The sequence below is a fragment of the Eptesicus fuscus genome, chromosome 12 (genome assembly GCF_027574615.1).
Source record: "Eptesicus fuscus isolate TK198812 chromosome 12, DD_ASM_mEF_20220401, whole genome shotgun sequence".
NCBI lineage: Eukaryota > Metazoa > Chordata > Mammalia > Chiroptera > Vespertilionidae > Eptesicus > Eptesicus fuscus.
In genome coordinates, this window is record NC_072484.1 from 3,017,929 (window position 1) to 3,035,860 (window position 17,932).

Below are 17,932 nucleotides of genomic sequence, written 5' to 3' on the forward strand. Positions count from 1 at the left end.
GTCTTAAAATCCCGTCCATCCATACTGAACTTAAGAGTAAGGGCGAAACCGTTAGGCAAAAACAATACCCCATTCCTCTAGAAGGCAAACAAGGTTTACAGCCGGTTTCAGAGGAATTGGTTAAGGATGGGTTGGTTACTTGAACCCTGCATGTCACCCTATAACACTCCCGTCTTGCCCGTTAAGAAACCAGACGGCTCTTATGGGCTGGTGCAGGACTTAAGGGCGATCAACCAAACTATCCAAAATAGACATCCGGTTGTTCCAAATCCCTACCCTCTGCTTAGTACGACTCCTTATGGCCATAAACGGTTCAGTGCAGTAGACTTAAAAGATGCCTTTTGGGCCTGTCCCTGGCTGAGGAGAGCAGAGACGTGTTTGCCTTCCAACGGGAAGACCCCACGGCAGGTCGAAAACAGCAGTGCAGGGGGACGGTCCTTCCCCAAGGATTTACAGAATCTCCCAATTTTGTTTGGGCAAATTTTAGAACAAACATTAGCGAATTTGAACCACCACCATTATAGGACTTCTCCAATATGTGGACGATCTATTGATCTCCGGGGTCAGAAAGGACCAACTCTCCGAAGTAACTATAGGTCTCCTAACTTTCCTGGGACAAGAAGGATTAAGAATCTCCAGAACAAAATTACAATGTGTGGAGCGGGACGTTAAGTACCTGGGTCACCTGATTAGTGAAGGGAAAAGGAAGCTAAACCCTGGAAAAGTTTCGGGACTAATAAACATGCCTCTGCCTAGAACAAAGCGGGATCTCGGAAAATCCCTGGGACTAGTCAGGTACTGCAGACTATATGCTCTTAAAACAGAAGATTATATTCCAAACTCCTGGATGAAGGACCTGACCCCCTTCTTTGGGATCCTGAGGGCATCAGGCAGGTGGATATCCTAGAGCAAACTCTTATTACGACCCCCGTTTTGTCTCTGCCCTCCCTAGAAAAGCCCTCTCGTGTGTTTGTCACTGTGGATCGGGGGACCGCTCTTGGAGTTTTAACTCAGGAGCAGGGTGGATAGAGACAACCAGTGGCCTTTATATCCAAACTGCTGGACCCCGTGTCTAGGGGATGGCCAGCATGCATTCAATCGGTCGCAGCGACAGCCATTCTAACTGAAGAGAGTTGAAAGTGAACTTTCGGAGGGGCCCTCATCGTGAGCACCCCTCCTCAGGTCTGGACCATCCTTAACCAGAAGGTGGGAAGATGGTTGACAGATTCCAGGATTTTGACATATGAAGCAATCCTATCAGAAAGAGAGGATTTGATTCTTACCACAGACAACTGTGTGAACCCTGCAGGTTTCCTATTAGGTGGAGAGACCTCAGAGCCATGGGCCCATGCTTGTCTTGGTTTAACAGACTACCAATCTAAGGTCAGGCGGCTTTACAAGACTACCCCGTTCCATACAGGTCCTAAACTGCTTGTTGATGGGTCTTCTAGAGTAATGCAAGGCAAAAGACACAATGGCTCTTCTGTCGCAGATGGAAGTTCAAGCATCCTAGAAGCAGGAAGGCTATCAAACAATTGGTCAGCTCAAACCTGTGAACTCTATGCTCTCAATTAGGCCCTAAAAATGCTAACAGGAAATGAATGATTTATATAGACTCTAAGTACACCTTTGGAGTAGTACGTACCTTTGGAAAAATCTGGATAGAGAGAGGGTTAATCAACAGCAAGGGGAGAGATATTGTTCATAAGGAGTTAATAACCCAGGTATTGGACAATCTGATGATGCCAGAAGAAATTGCTATTGCCCACATAAACGGGGGGAACCCTGGAAGCCTGGGGAAACAGGTTGGCAGATGAGGATGCTAAAGAGGCAGCACAACAATCTGAAATTCCTATATTTACTCCAGTTCCAGTCCTGCCTCCACTTGAGGCTATTCCAAAGTTTAGCCCGGAGGAAGAGGAAGTCCATACAGGGGGGGAGCTGTGAAGGATAAAGGAAGGAAAGTGGAAATTGCCTGATGGGAGGGAAATGATTACAAAACCCATTATGAGAGAGCTTATGGACCTCCTTCACCAAGGTACCACAAGCTATGTGTGATGTCATCCTAAGGACAGTGGCAAACAGGTCCAAGAGGGCTGAATTGCTTGCAGGAAGGTTGATGCCCAGGCCTGAGGAAGCAACTCCCAGGGGGAGGCCTCTGACTTAGCCCTCCCAGAGCATCCAGGTGGATTATACAGAAACTAGAGTCCTGGTGCATGGGATTCATGCACTGGTGGTGGTGTGTGGCCTGTGTGAGTCAGCCTGCTGTGGGAGCGCCGCTTATCCCAGTTAACCGAGGGGCTGTGGACCCACCCTCTGAGCAGCTGCTCCCACTGTGGGAGCGCACTGACCACCAGGGAGCAGTGCACGTCATAGCAACTGGTCGACCAGTCATTCTGGTTGTTCCACCGTTCTGTCACTGGGCTTTTATTATATAGGATGCCCAAAGTAGGAAGACAGAAATACCCACTGCTGATAGTAGATCACTTAACAAATTGGATTGAAGCTATTCCACTTCCTAGTGCTACGGCCATAAATGTAACCAAGGTGATTTTAGAACACATTATCCCCAGATTTGGTCTTGTTGAAAACAAAGTTTCTGACGGCAGGAGCCATTTTACTGCCACCATTATTAAGGATGTTATGGAAGGGCTGGGTATAAGATGGGAGTATCATACCCCCTGGCACCCACGTTCCTCTGGAGAGGTAGAAAGAATGAACCAAACTTTAAAGAGACAAATTACCAAATTGATACTGAAAACCAAGCTTCCTTGGACTAAATGTCTCCCTATTGCACTTCCCAGGATTAGAACAGCCACAAGGAAGGATATAGGGCTATCCCCTTATGAGATGCTATATGGCCTTCCGTACTAAGGAAGGCCTCAAGATCTTCCTACAATGGAAACTGAAGGTCAATTTATTAAGAACTATGTACTGGGTGTCTCTTCTACTCTAATCTCTCTCAGGTTAGAAGGCCTCCTAGCTCAAAGCCTTCTTGAGTTTTCGGCTCATCGCCATCGACTAAGAGACTAGGTTCTCATCAAGACCTTGAAGGAAACCCTCCTGGGAAGGACCTTACCTTGTCTTGCTCACCACAGAAACCACTGTTGGGACTGCAGAACGAGGTTGGACCCATCACATGTGGGTTAAGGGGTACCACCAGCCTCTCCAGGTGGGGACACCTCAACTTGAACAGCCATACCATGACATGGCCCCTTGGAATTAATGCTAAAGAAGCTGTAAACTGCCTTAACGGTTATCATGGGCTGGGTCAGATTACTTTGGCTTGGGTGCTTTGTGACCCAGGTATGAGCTTTAATCAGCCAGTTAGACTAGTAATAACTATAACCAGAACCCCATCACCTCAAACTATCAGGTTTGGCGTCTGTCAGGTCTTACGCTGTGGGAATTTAGAAAGTCAAAAGCAACTCTCGGCAGAGGGCAAGCATCGCTGCCCTGAACCAGACCAGGCCCTGCCCCAGCTGGAATGATGTGAGGTGGACGACTAAATACCAGGGGTGGCCCACGAGAGACTCATGGGCATCTCTTAAGGCCAAATACACTTATCCAAAGGTATCCCATTGGACAGCTGCAAAAATGAGAGTGCAACCCTATACTCCTATCTATCGCTGATCTGGCTGGCCTGCCCCAGTCTCCTGAGGTAGCCACTGGAGTGTATGAGCTTGGGACAGGTGTCACAGGACGAGATTCCTGAGGGAGGCTCACACTGAGATGGTAGTCCCACCCAAGAACATCGCCATTGCCACCACCATTGCTATCTCTACCTCTAAGCCGGGGAAATCCCTTCCTACTACAGAATGACCCTAAAAGGTGACCCCAATTAAAATCGAGAACCTAAGACAAACTTTACAAATAGAAGTAGGTTATAAGGAAATGAATGCCTGGGTGGAATGGATTAAATATTCTATACGCGCCCTAAATAAAAGTGACTGCTACGCTTGCGTGACAGGAAGGCTAGAGGCCCAAGTGGTCCCGTTCCCATTCGGTTGGACCTCAGACAGTAATGGGATGGGATGTGTGCTTGCCTTGTACCAGGAGGAAACCGCCTGGGGAAATGCTTCCTGTAAGACTCTTGCCCTCTTGTTCCCATCCAACAGAGGTAAAGAGCCAGGATCCCCCAAAATGATCTGGCCCCTGTCCTCTGATGTAAACTATGCCTCCTGCATCCCAAGGTGGGGGGAACAGTGCTAGGAATTTATGAGAAATTTATCCGGATGCGTAAATGGCCGAGTATCCTCAGAAGCCCATCGTGCTGCACTGTTGGTACCCCGTGCTGATGTCTGGTGGTGTCATGGGGGAGCCTGACTTGGGCCTTGCCCAGCGAATGGAGTGGACCTTGCGCTCTGATACAATTGGCTATCCCTTTCCCTTTGGCACGTTGTAAACCTTTTTCAATGGACAGACAGACTAGGAAGAGGAGAGAGGCTCCGGGGACTCCTTTGATCCCCATATACACACAGTTCCCATTGGGGTTCCAGGAGGGGTGCCAAGGAGTTTAAGGCTAGAAATCAGATTGCTGCAGAGTTCGAATCTGTCCTGTGCTGGCGGCCCACTGAATTAGCCAATTATGCAAGAATGTGAAGCTAAGCTCTAACCAATCAAGAGCGAGGGACAGACGTTGTGTGTCAGGGATAAAACCCTAGCAGACCGCCCGGCTCAGTGTGCTTGCATACAGACCCGTTGTTGGTTGCACATCGTCCTGCAGGAATAAAGGTAATGCCTTGCTGTCTGGCTCCCGAGTAGCCTTTGTGTCCTATCAGGACCCCTGGTTTTGGGGCTTTCCTTCTTTCTAACACTTCCAACACGCTGAATGTATGTCATCTTCCTTCCTTCCTTCCTTCCTTCCTTCCTTCCTTCCTTCCTTCCTTCCTTCCTTCCTTCCCTCCCTCCCTCCCTCCCTCCCTCCCTCCCTCCCTCCCTCCCTCCCTCCCTCCCTTCCTCCCTTCCTTCCTTCCTTCCTTCCTTCCTTCCTTCCTTCCTTCCTTCCTTCCTTCCTTTTGTTGTGTTAACCTTAACCCTAGGACATTTTGTCCATTGAGAGACAGTGGAAGGGAGGGAGGGAGAGAGAGAAACATCAATGTGAGAGAGACGTTGATTGGTTACCTCCTGCACATGCCCTGACTAGGGCCAGGCCGAGAACTGCTACCCACGTACGCACCCTTGACTGGGAATTGAACCTGGGCCAACACTCTAACCACTGAGCAACACCGACCAGGGCGTATGTCATCCGTCTTTGGTGTGACTTCTTTTCTCCCACCCAGGCTCTATACTCCTTTTGGGGCATACATCAATTAACACCTCCTCTCCAACTAGCGCTGGCTCCTGGAATGTCACCCCAGAAATGTTAACTGGAGCCCCCAGTGCTAATGGGAGAAAAGACCCCACAGCCTCCTGGATGAAGAGTTCACCAAGCAAGAAGCTACCTCCGCCTGCCCAGGTCAGAACCAGAGACGGAGAAATTCAAGACAAGTGATAAGGCACCTGTTCCTTCGAGAGAACAGCTGCTCTGTGCTAATCTCCTCCTGGAATAAACTGTTACTAGTTAATTTAAAAACGGCACAGAGACCAATTATTAACAAATTTGTAGGCTTATTTTTAGCAGAGGCTATTCCTAATAAGTCTCGCTCTGAGCTCCTGCCCTCTGGCTGCTCATTTGCTCCCGGAATTTCCCACAGGGCGTGGCAGGCTCCCCTGGAGTCACCAGGCTCTGCCATTGCTGTTGTTGGGGGGATTTCCCTCAGTTCTACTTTCCTTTGGGGACACGGGAACAGGAATGAGAAGGGGCTGGGGCGTCATCTCCCCGTGCTCAAGGCTGAGCACCTGCCTGAGCACTGCCCTGAGCAAGGCTGCTCTGGAGCTGAGGACAAACAAACCCCTAGGGGAAGGTGACCAGACGTCCCGCTTTTGGCGGGACAGTCCCGATTTTTAACAATTTGTCCCGCGTCCCGCGGCATTTTAAAAAAGTCCCAATTTTTGGAAAGAATGCACGACAAGCTAGGGAACGGCGGGAGAACGGGAAGGGAATAGATGGTTTTTGGCGGCCATGTGGCTATTTAGCCAGGATATGAGTTTTATGTTATTTTTGTTAATTTTATAATGTTAAACTTTAATAATAACAAATAATTGTTGAGAACTGATTATCGAGAACTGCTTATCAAGTTCGCATTGTTGATCAGTTGTTAGAATTCGACCACCATTGTTTGGACTTAATGAACAATGGCATTTTTGGGGATTGGCAACGACGAAAACATTTTGTAACTGTCTCTCAGACGATACACATCGTACTGCGTGCTAGTAAGCTAGTTAAACAAGTGATGTCATTACAAATCAGCTATTCAGATAATTTAGGTAAGTAATTTATTTATTTATTTCATAAATACATAAATTTTCTTGAATTTAGCAGACAGTACTTGTATTATTTATATTTTATAGTGGCGGCAAAAAGTCTAGCACCGGCCTCGAAAGTGACACTTACGACTTACATTACAGCAAATTCAGAGGAAAAATAATATAAGTTAGTATTGTTATTATTTAGAAAGAAATATAGGATTAAAATAATTTTTAAAATATAGTTACTTTATAACAATCAAATTAATTTAATTTATAAACTAACAATAAAATATGTTCATGTAATTATGTACCTACTTACTGTGTTTTTAAGCAATATGTATATAATAATTTATAATATTATTTTAAATTATTTTTTAGATTTTTAACATAATGAGTAAGAAAAGAGGATGCAAATTCACCGATGATCTAAGAAGTGAATTTCCTTTTATTAAAAAAACCAAAAGCGATTACAATATAGACCAAATTTTTAATCAAGAACCCCCCGCCCCCGGGCCGAAACCGGTTTGGCTCAGTGGATAGAGCATCGGCCTGCGGACTCAAGGGTCTCAGGTTGGATTCCGGTCAAGGGCATGTAGCTTGGTTGCGGGCACATCCCCAGTAGGGAGTGTGCAAGAGGCAGCTGATCGATGTTTCTCTCTCATCGATGTTTCTAACTCTCTATCCCTCTCCCTTCCTCTCTGTGAAGAATCAATAAAATATATTAAAAATAAAAAATGACCTCCCCCCAGTCAATGGTGTCCCGCTTTACCAATGTTAAAATCTGGTCACCTTACCCTAAGGGAAAAGTTACAAAGATCTTTCCAGAGAGTAGGATACAATCAGGAAACCATGAGAACACATCACTTTAAAATGTCGATGCTGTTTGCAATAATTATCTTAAGGAAAAGGCACATTCCATTAAATTCAAGGGAAGGCGGGGGAGGGGGGAGCCAGGAACCCCCCACCCCCAGGGAGGCTGCCCAGCCAATGGAGGCCGAGGCTATGCTGTTCACTTGCTCCATGTTTTATGTTATTAATGTCCCTAGTTAGCCCTCCTGCTAAAAAAAAAAAAAAAAAGATGAGATAAAACAAAGTATTCCTAATCTTTTGCTATCTTTAACCAGCTACTTGCGAGGATTAGGGAAGAAGGAAGCACAGAGAAAGCTGGGAGCTGCCAGCTTTCCAGGCTCACTCCCTCCTGAGCCCCAAACCCACCTGGAGGAGCCCAGGAGCCTGTGGGCAGCTCCGGGCGGTCACCGTGCCTCCCGGCTGGAGCAGACTCAGCCTGCAACCTTGGCCTCTCACTTGGGCCTGTTACCAACCTTCACATTCCTCACACCCTTCCCCCAGCCCAGCTCCCTGACTAGAAGCCAGCGCAGTGCCTGGAGAGCAGCCCCACGGCACACCAGTCCCAGCCACCGTGCGGGGAGAGGGGTGGAAGGGCCCACAGGGATGCCCACTGCACCCGGCGGTGTGACCTCAGGCAGGAGGGACCCTTCCTTTGGCACCCAGAGGACACCAGCAGAAGGCATGGGCCTCCAGGAGCCTCAAAACTGCAGGGTCAGATCTCCCACTGTCACGGCCAAATGTGCAGGGGCCCCCAGGGGGCCTTCGCTGGTGCTTCTCCACATGATGGGAGATTGCTAATAGCAGCTCGCAGTCACCGGGATCTGCCCGCAGAGCAGGTGCCGTGCTCGACGCTTACAGAGACCAGCCATCTGGCCCTCACCACCACCCTTCCAGTCGGCCCTGCAGCAAGCAAGCCTCACTTTACAGGTGGGAAGCCAGGCTCAGAGATGGCAGGGGGGTCCGTCAAATCACACAGACCCAAGTGTCGGACACAAAGCATCCACGCACCTGCCCGCAGCCTTAAAGACCTTGGCTGTTGGCCTCCCAATGTCAAGACCCCCCCGTGTGAGAGGCAGGAGGAGGTTCTGATATGGACCTGACTGAGCCTTAGCCCTGGGAGGCCCTCGTCTACCAGGGCAATAGGCCTGCTGTGCAGGAGCCCATGGCCCCAGCCTCCCTCCCCCCCGAATCTGTGTGTGCTTGCCTGCTCTTCCCAGAGGGGAGGAGCCTATGCTCCCTTGAACTGGCCCATGTACCATTCTAGCAAAACTAGGCAGAACAGGCCCCAGCCCTCAGAGGTCCTGTGCATTTCCACCACTGCCACGAGGTGACATTGCTGGGGCCAGGAGGGGAGGGGCATGTGGAGATGAGCCACCCTGCTGAGCCCAGCCTGGATCTCAGCCACATCAGCAACACCATGAACCTGCCGACACCAGGAGGGTCACTCAGCGCCGCAGACCCCTGAGGTCTGGAGGTGCCTCTGCAGCACCGACATGCCTGGTAGACAATGAACTGGACACAACACAGAATTGGACACGTGTGAGCGTCTGGCACTTACTACAGATGTGCCCTGTCCTTTTACTTGTCCACATGGTATGTCCCGACCCAGACTGTGAGCGTCCAGGATGAGTGGGAGCGTTTACATCAGCCCCGCACCATGCTCGCTGCACACAGCGGTGCTTACATGTGGGCAGATAAACAAACAGGAACGAAGGCTGGCACGGTCCCGGCCGCGTACACCAGCACCCTCACTTCGCTGAGACCTGCACCACCTCTGTGACTTTGCCACATCCCTATCCTTTCACACTTCAGTGTATGATCACCACTCCTTTATTAATACTCTAAGCCCATCTTCATTGGCACGTGTCCCCAGTCATACATGAGGATAAACAGGAAAATAAAGCGCCAGGGGTCCCGGCCCGGAGCCCCGGGTGCGGAGGCAGCCCGACGCTGGGCGCACTCCAGAGCATTGCACACGAGCGCCGGCTGACAGATGCGCCGAGGCCAGCAGCAGCCTGGCTCACTGGGCTGCAGACACAGCTGCCCCAGAGTGGATGCTGCCTGAGATGATGCCTTCCTGCCACAGGGAGGGGAAAGGTCACTGTTGGCACAGTTCCCTGACGTCATTTAAATCCCCTGAGCTGATGGTGACAAGGAAAACATTTTGTCTGCCTGTGGACACAAACTTCCAAGAAGTAGGCAACAGCATGTATAAAGTCCTAACGGTATAACTCACCAGTAGTATGGAGACCAGGGCTGACTTTAACAGGGTCACATGTAAAGAGCCGATAGCAATGTGCAACAAATGTATTTGCCAGCACAGCGTTCACCCTCCGTTCTTGGCAGATTCATCTCCTGGCTGCCAACTAATCAAAGGCGTCTGCTTATGTCGTCATGCCCATGAGCTAAGGGGCGTAGCCAAGTTCCCATCCAAGTGACCCGCTTTAACAAAGAGACACCAGCCCCAGACCATTAAAGACGGGACCTTCGACGACCCTGCTGATTTTCTGCCGCCACCTGGTTTGACTTTCAATAAATAAATCTTGTTCTAGTGGCCATTCTAGTTACATGAGCTGGGAAATGGAAGACCACGGCTGTGTCTGAGAGTTTATGCCACTGCAGATATGTGTACATCTGTGGGATGGATGCTTGAAGCAGGAGTGGGAAGAACCACATTTACTCTCCCCTCTAAAGGACACATGGCGTCCAGCAAGATGCATGATAAGGCCAGCAGATGGTGGGAGGTGGAGTGGGCCAGGCAGACAGAGTAGGCGGGGCAGACAGGGTGGGCGTGGCATCAAGCTCACCTGGATTCAACGCCACCTCTTCATACATTTGTGCCGTGGCCGGGTTACCCAGCCTCTCTGACCCTCTGGCCCTGGGACCCTAACTTAAGAGTTTAGAGGAAGATCGAGTAAAAAGAAGTATGATGGCCCCAGAGTTAACAACAAGCACCTTTTCACGCCAGCCATCGCTAATTTACCAGACGGTCAGCTCCTTGCTTCCCTGATAAATATTATGAGATGAGATTTGGACAGACATAATGCTCAGGCTTGAATCACACATCTCAGTACAACCTTTAGTCTCTTAGCAAAGAAACGCCAAGGAGCATAACAGTCGCTCGGGCCTTCCTGAGAGCCTTTCTACGGGAGGTCTCACAGGGCAGCCCGCTGCGTCGGGCTGGGGCCAGCTCTTCTGCTTGTGTTTCAGTTGACACGACGAGGACTATCGTTGACGAGGCAGAAGCCTCTCTGTCCTCCCGGCCTTCTGCCCGCTCCTGTCAGGGAGTCGTGCACATACCTAAGACAAACAGCCCAGAAACAACAACAAACCCACGTTTCCCACACCCCAGAGCTGACAGTGTGCCGGACGCCTTCTGGGCAGGGAGGTGTGTTCACTGGGTCGGCTCCCAGGAAAGCAAAGTCCAGACTCAGCAGGAAGACACCCCTTGGCCTGCCACCACCCCCTTCTCCCGCCAGGAACGTGTATTTGTTGCTGGAGCTGCAGAACCGCCATGTACCCAGGAGCTGGCGGGGCGTGGCCACGCCCTGACCCTGAAACCAAGGCCAGTGGGCTGTCTGCACTTCTGATTAAAAAACAACCCTATCTTATTCTAGCCAGTGCTATGGGTTCTTCACCCCATTGGCTGACAAACTTGCCAATATTTAAAATCCCATTTCACACAAAAGTATGGATTTCCAGCATATCTCTGAAAATAGGATGATCTGGCCGCCCTGAGCCCGCATTCCCGCACAGCGATGACCCGCTCCACACAAACAGCCTTGCAACCTGCCCGCCGCCCCTTTGGCGAGAATGCCAGCCCCCGGGCCCCACATTAAACAGTTCCTAGCTCCTGGAGTAGATCCCAGCTCTCAGATCCAACAGCAGTGCCTCTCAAATGCTCCGGCACGTCTCGGTTATACCCTAGCTTTTCCCCTTTGCCTGTTGCTGTGACACTTACCACCCACCCCAGTGGAGTCGCTGGTGGGCACAGAGCACCCACCCTCCACACACCCACACCCACGGCCGCAGCCGCAGCCGCTGGGGCTGCTGCACAGGCTCGTGTTAAAAAGGCTCCCCGAGTCCTTCCAGAAGGTGCCCTTCCCAAAAAGTGCTCTCCAAGCCAACGCGTTAAGAGTGAAACAACAGAAGAACACATTCAAATCGGAAGCCCAGCAGTGAGCTAGCCCATAATTACAGGACCAGGGTCAATACCGCAGAGAAGGTGGGGGCCCCTGGGTGGGGCAGCATCCGGGAGGAGGTGGGGGGTAGAGGCGGCCTGGAAAATGGCCGTGATGGGAGCGCACAGGGGTCAGCGCGAAGGCTGGGCAGGAGGAGACTGAGAGGCAGCATGCACCCAGCGGCCACTGCTGCCCTCCGCGTGGACCAGAATCAGAGCCAGAACTCAGTTCTTCCCGCTGCGCTCATCGCCAGCTCCTGGGCACGGACCCTGTGGCTGGTGCTGCCCTGAGACACAGGGGCGGGGTCCCCAAGTCCTGACCAGCCCCAGGCCAGCGGGCAGAGCACGAACCTGCATCTCACAGGTGGGGGAAATGGTGCCGAGGGGCTGACTGGCTTGGCCCTGACAGAGCCAGCTGGGGCGGATGGTGACAGACCTGCGGCCGCCTGCTGTGCCTCCCCCACCCTGGGGTCCACTGCCTCCCGACTTCAGAAGACGGAGCTACGGATGGACGGCGATCAGAGGTCTCTGTGCGGTGTCTCTCCTGAGAGCCCGAGATTCTGAGAGTGAGGGCGGCGGGGTCCACAGTGGAGCTCGAAGCCCTCGTCACTGCACCCCCAGTCTGGCCCACTGTGGTGCTCGGGGCCCAGTCCAGACCAGTGTGACCGTGCCTCCAAGAGGACAGAATATTCTGGGTCTACACTGTCCCATACGACAGCCGCCTGCCCATGTGGCCACTGAGCACTTGAAATGTGGTCTGGTAGGAAAAATGTTCATTTTCATTTCTTTAGCAGATTTAAATTGCCACGGGTAGCTAGCGGCTACTGTACTGGACAAGACTATCTGAGAGAGAGACAAATAATGAGCTAGTTTGTCGAATAAAAAGTGAGATCAGTTCAAAGGGAGACAAGAAGAGGAAACCCGCTAAGGTGCTAGGAGCCGGTGGGCAGCTCACCTTCTCGGGCCAAACAGCCCCGCAGGCCCTGGGAGGCCCCGGGACAAAGTGGTCCCTCCTCACTGCCAGTCAGGGGACAAGGGGGTGGGAACAGAAAGTTCAAAAGCAACCAGTCATTTTCTGTAACGAACGCGCAGAACTTTCGCAATCAGAAAACACTCTTAAGTTTTTTTTTAAACTCCGTGTTTTTCAGAGTGGCCAGCGTCTATTTTTAATAACCCCGAAGAAGCTGACAAGGTAAGTAGTGCATAGTATACTGCTCACTAAGCCACACAGACACTCCGCAAGGTGCCAGGGCAGGTCCCCAGAACCCAGGACTCCGGGCCAGGGAAGGTCCGAGGAATAGACTGGGAGAGCCCCTGCAGGGGGCTCGGGTCTGCCCCCACCGCCCACCAGGCCGGGTGCTGTTCCAGGGCTGACACCAAGGAGAGACACGACTAGATTTATGTCTGGAAAACACGCTGTGCCGCGGGCGATGGGCAGAGGAGAGGCCCGTGACCGGGCGGAGGTGTCTGGGGGCAGAAGGTGGTAGCTGAGACGAGCGCAGGACGCACAACCACTGGGAACACAACTCCGTCCCCAGGAGGAGCATGTGACAAGGAAGGGACCAGCGTGTGACAAGGAAGGGACCATGTGTCCATGTCTGCCTACGGCTGGGAGGACAGCGGTGCTCTGAGCGGGTGTCCCCAGCTCGGGGGTGGACTGTCCCTGCAGGAAGGGGGCTGGCTTGTCACTCAGCTGCTTGTCCATGGAGACCGGTCCAGCGCCCGGCCAGCCCCACACCTGTCAGCTAGAGCCTGGCGTCTGCTTGCTGCTTGTGCCCGTTTGCTCCCCATACGCTCACTGAAGGCTCCTGTGTGTGAGGTCTGGGCGGGGCTCTGGGCCGAGAGGGGACAGTCCACAGAGAATGGGAGAGACCAGGACCCTGGGCCAGGATGAGCGCCATGGGCAAGTCTGAACCTGGGGCAGGGGCAGGGCTGGCTGGGGCGGGGCAGCTGCTGGAATCCAATCAGGTGGACAGGAGGGCCTTCTGAGGTGACATGGGCCCAAGACCTGCAGGAGGAGAAGGGGAAGGCAGGACACCGAGGTCTGGAGAACAGAAGCCAGGTAGGTCGGGCGGGACTCGCACGGACACACAGACACAGAAGTTGTCAGAGGAGTCCAAGACCATAGCTGTGGGCTCCGTGTGGTCACCTGACCAGCCCCTTCGGCATCACCTGGTGACTTGTTGGAAATGCACATTATCAGACTCCCCCTCCCCGCCCCCGCCCACCCCGCCTTCGCCCCGGACAAGTTGAGTCAGGAACACTGGGCATGGCCGCCAAGCCTCGCAGGTGATTCTGATAGGCACTCGGGTTTGACAATGAATGATCCATGTCAGCCCCAGGGGACACTTGGCAATGTCTGATAACATTCTTGGTTGTCACAGCTAGGGGCTAGGGTGCTACCATCATGTAGTGGATAGATGCCACGGATGCTGCTGACACCCCAAATGCACGGATGCCCCTCAGCGGTGCTGAGGTGAAGACCCTGCCCTGGACCAAGAGCGAGGTTCCCCCACCTGCTTGTCCATCGGTCCCTCCTGAGTAGAATCTATAAAAGGCAAACTGAAGGCCATACGGAAATGTTTGAACCCTGTCTCAGGAGACCCCTGGCCCAGTCCCTGGTCCTGGCATCCGGAACCAGGAGACACCCAGGGAGGGAGCTGGCAGTGCAGGGCAAGGCACCGGTTAGGCAGGGAGCAGTGGCCCAAAGCCAGGGCCAGGCAGTGAGGGGACAAGACGGAGGAGGCTGAGGAGATGGCAGGGGATTGGACAAGAAGGAGGTCACAGACCGCCCTCTCTGTGCTGGACCCCGGCCAGGGCAGGCCACCCGCTGTGGAGGCACAGGCAGCCTTCCCGGGGCCTGGGGACACGCGGGGAGAGGAAGCAATACCCCTGGTGAGCAGGAGCCCCTCTGAAGGAGCGGAGGGTGTGGAGACGCTGCTTACCTTGTGAAATGTTACCTTGGGGAGACCTACAGTGTGGGAACAGAGGAAGGGCTTTCGGAGAAGAGCCTTGTAGAGATGCAGACAGTCGTTAATGGAGCGATGATGTAGAGTGAAGGGTTGGCCCTTGGGGACATCTCTCCTGCCTGCCACTCAGTCTGCGGCCACGGAGAGATTTAGCGCACTAATAATAATACGGCCACAAGAGGTGCTCCGGCTCACCAGCAATCAAGGAGCCACAAATTTCCACAATGAGACAGCACTTGTCACTCCTTGTGCAAGAAAAACCAGATCAATGATCTCAGGTGTTGGCGAGGCTTTGGAGAAGGCGCCCTCTGAGATTCTGGAAGGCGTTTCAATGGGTACCTTTTCCAGGAGGATGCCATATCACAGAAATAAAACATGTGGGTTCCTGTGACCCAGACATCCCACCAGCTGGGACCTGCCCTGGAGGAAACTCACAGGTGAGCACAAGGAAGCTCACCTGGGTAATCGCCACCTTGTTGCTTGTTGTGGGTAAAACTAAACACAATACAAATATCTAATAGCTAAACTGCGAAAGTACATTCCTTGGGCCACAGGTGGCTATTGAACGAGAGAGGAAGATGGAGAAGTGGCATGTGGTGCGAGCTCCGCCATCCAAAGGGGAGCAGGCTCTCCAGCTGAAGGGCCTCGCGTGCCCGCACTCGAGCCTGAGGTGCATGAAACGCCTTTTCCCAGAAGCCTTTTCCCAGAACAGGTAGCTCTAGCCTGTGACAGGTACAGAGCAGTTCCTTGCCTCCCAGGCATTGCCCCTGGAGAGAGAAAGGGGTGTCACAGCTCACCCCCTGACAGTGTTCTAAGATTTTACTAAGAAATATCGATGCACTAAAATGCGTCTGGGCACGGATAAGTGCCACTGCGGGCTGGTTTATAAAATAGAAAATCATAGATGGAAGGGTGCTACCTGACTTGGAGCCAGTGAGCTACAGGAGCAGCCCTTCAGAGCAGCAGGTGGACAGGTAAAGAGATCCCACAGGGAGAGCAGGGTGAGGGACTGGGCTTTTCAGCCTAGTGACAAAATGGCTCAGGGTGGGGCCATAATTGGCCCCGAACACCAGACTCTCTGAAAGCCCCAGTAACACACAGCAGGAGAGGGTCCCCTCGGGACTGGTGGGCAGCAGACGCTTCCGAGCCATTTGAAGAAGAACCTTGAACTCGATGCCCCAAGAGAAGCATGCCGTGCATCAGAAGAAGTGAGTCCCCACCCAAAGGGGTGTGAAGCACATGCCACGCCAACCAGGCAAGGTTGCTCCCCTCGTCCACCTTTCCTGCTTTAAGCATCCAGGTTGCTTCCAGCCTGAAGATTCTGACTCCCTTTCCGCCAGAACCCCTCTACTTAACACAGTCCCTGAGAGCCTCATTGCTGGCTGCTGGCTAGGAAGGTCCCACCGCTCACAGAGTTACACAGACCACGACTGACACCTCAGATCTGCTCGCTGGTCCCAGGTTCACCACTGACCCAGAGATGAACTCGGGTGTTTCTCCCTGCCCTGGCAGCATTTGGCCAAGGGCACCCAAGCCCCTTCAGCCTCTCTCCTGGTGGACAGGCACCAGCGACCTGCTGGGCTCTACCCTCGAGCCCTCCATTCCCACCGACAGAGGCATCCCCTCAGACAGTCAAAAAGCCAAACCCTCCATCTTTTCCGTTTCAAGTTTGCTTCCTCTGGCTGCCAGAGAGACAAAAGGAGCCGGGAAGGATTCTCTCGTGATGAGCCACCCAACTTCCATAATTGGAATGATCGTGGCTCTGCATCGGCTGCAGAGAAACACCAACCCAACTCGGAGCGCTGAGGGCTTAATCCCCGGTTCCTAATCAAAGCCTTAATTAAGCCTTCAGGGTCTGCTGTGGCAGCCTCTGCTTGAAACTCCATGGGAATGAACTTGGCCTCCCAGATCGAGAACAGCCAGGGATTTCCTCTGGCCGGTACCTTAGTTTGACTGAATGATACAGCGTCAATAGTCCTAACAAAGAAATTGCACAAGCCTTGAATGGGTTTATTGTTTAAAATTTCAAATCGGGCTCTGGTGCCCACAGAGCTGCCTTTAACGGGTCTTTCTTTGCGGTCAGACAGGAAAGCCCCTCTGTTCCAGCGGAGGGACTGCCCCCCAGAGCCAGGCCCACCCAGCCCCAGGGGTGGGCTTGACTTGGATGCCCACCGTGTATGGCGATGGAGTCCCCATCCGGGGTCAGCGCATTTAGAGAGAAACCCCTTCAAGGGAAGGCCAGGACAACTTATTGTCCAAACAGCATCTCGGAAGGATGGCACTGGTCTGAGAGGGGAACGGGGTCCTGTGCTGCATCCAGAGCACCCGTTCTGGTTCTTTTTTGAGCCTGCGCTTCAGAAGCTCAGACTTCTGCCTGTGAAGTGAAAATTGCCTTCTGGTGGAGAAAGGTTTTAATGATCACTTTGCTTCCTGCGTCTCCATGGCGACCAGGCGTGCAGAGCCCACCCCCCTCCTGCTTTATTAGGCCTTTCTTCCTCTCTGGAAAGTAATCAATCAAGACACACAGCCGCCTTTGTGACCGGATTTATCACCTACACAATCCAGGCTGCCCGGGGTGGGGAGTGGACCAAGTCCGTGTAATTGACTGAAACGGGCTCTGTCCTGGCGCACGCGCCCCTTCATCTCCTGTGGCCGCTCTGGGAGCACACCTGTCCCGGAGGTGGGCAGCGCCCAGGTGCGCCGGCCACTCCACAGCTGGGCGCCCTGAGGAAGCCCCTCCGCGCGGCCCAGGGGCCGGCCTGCCAGGGCGGGGCCGCCGGCCACCCGGGGGGGGGGGGAGGGGGGGAGGGGCAGAGCCCGTGCAGGGCGGCCGAGTCGGCACAGGTCTGCCGCTCCCAGGCCAGCACCCGGGCAGGGAAGCCCCGGGAGGGCCCACGCCCCCACCAGCCTGCGAGGAGGCCGACGGAGCACCGGGCTCTCCCTGCGAAACCTCTTCTTTCTGGACAAAGGGCTCGGCGGCGCCCCAGCCGCGTGACAGGGGGATGCGACTTGCGGAGCCTGGGCACCGGGTCCCGCAGGGGCTCCCCAAATGCAGGCGGGGCGTGGAGCAGCGCCCGGGACGTGCGCTCCGCACCGCTGCCCAGGCCTCCCCATCCACCCGGCCCCGCCCGCGCGTTACCTGGGTTCTCCCCGGCGTCGGCGGAGGAGGCGGCCGCGGTGTCAGTGAGGACGCTGGGGTCACTCTGCGAGCGGCCCCGCGACCCGAGGCAGCTGCTCCCGTCCTCGGACGCAGCCATGGCCCGGGCGCAGGGGCAAGTTGGAGGGAGCCGCGTGGAATCAGAGCATCCGAGGCGGCCAAGGTCACTGCCGAGGGGGCCGGAGGGGGCGTCTTTTTAAAAAGCAAAATGAAAAAGGCCCCGGAGAGGGAAGGAGCCGGAGGACCGCGCTGGGGCCACGAGACAATAGCCTCGCGGCCGCAGCCAAGCGCATCCCTGCGCGCGGCCTCGCGCTGTTATTTATTCGTGTTTATTCCCATTCTTCAGTCTGTATTCCAGGAAAAAAAAAGTTGAACCAGGAAATAAAAACTTTTTCTTGTCAGTGTTTAGTGCGTGCTTGGGGCCGG

At 53.5% G+C, this 17,932-nt stretch overlaps 1 protein-coding gene across 1 annotated transcript in view; it reads right to left on the reverse strand.

The window, feature by feature from the left end:
* Window positions 1–17,606, reverse strand: part of PHACTR3 (phosphatase and actin regulator 3) — a 143,995-nt gene extending 126,389 nt beyond the window's left edge. Inside the window, exon 1 of the mRNA XM_008161302.3 lies at window positions 17,489–17,606. Within this exon, the coding sequence (XP_008159524.3) occupies window positions 17,489–17,606 (118 nt within the window). The remainder of the gene's footprint in view (window positions 1–17,488) is intronic.
* Window positions 17,607–17,932: the final 326 nt, after the last annotated feature.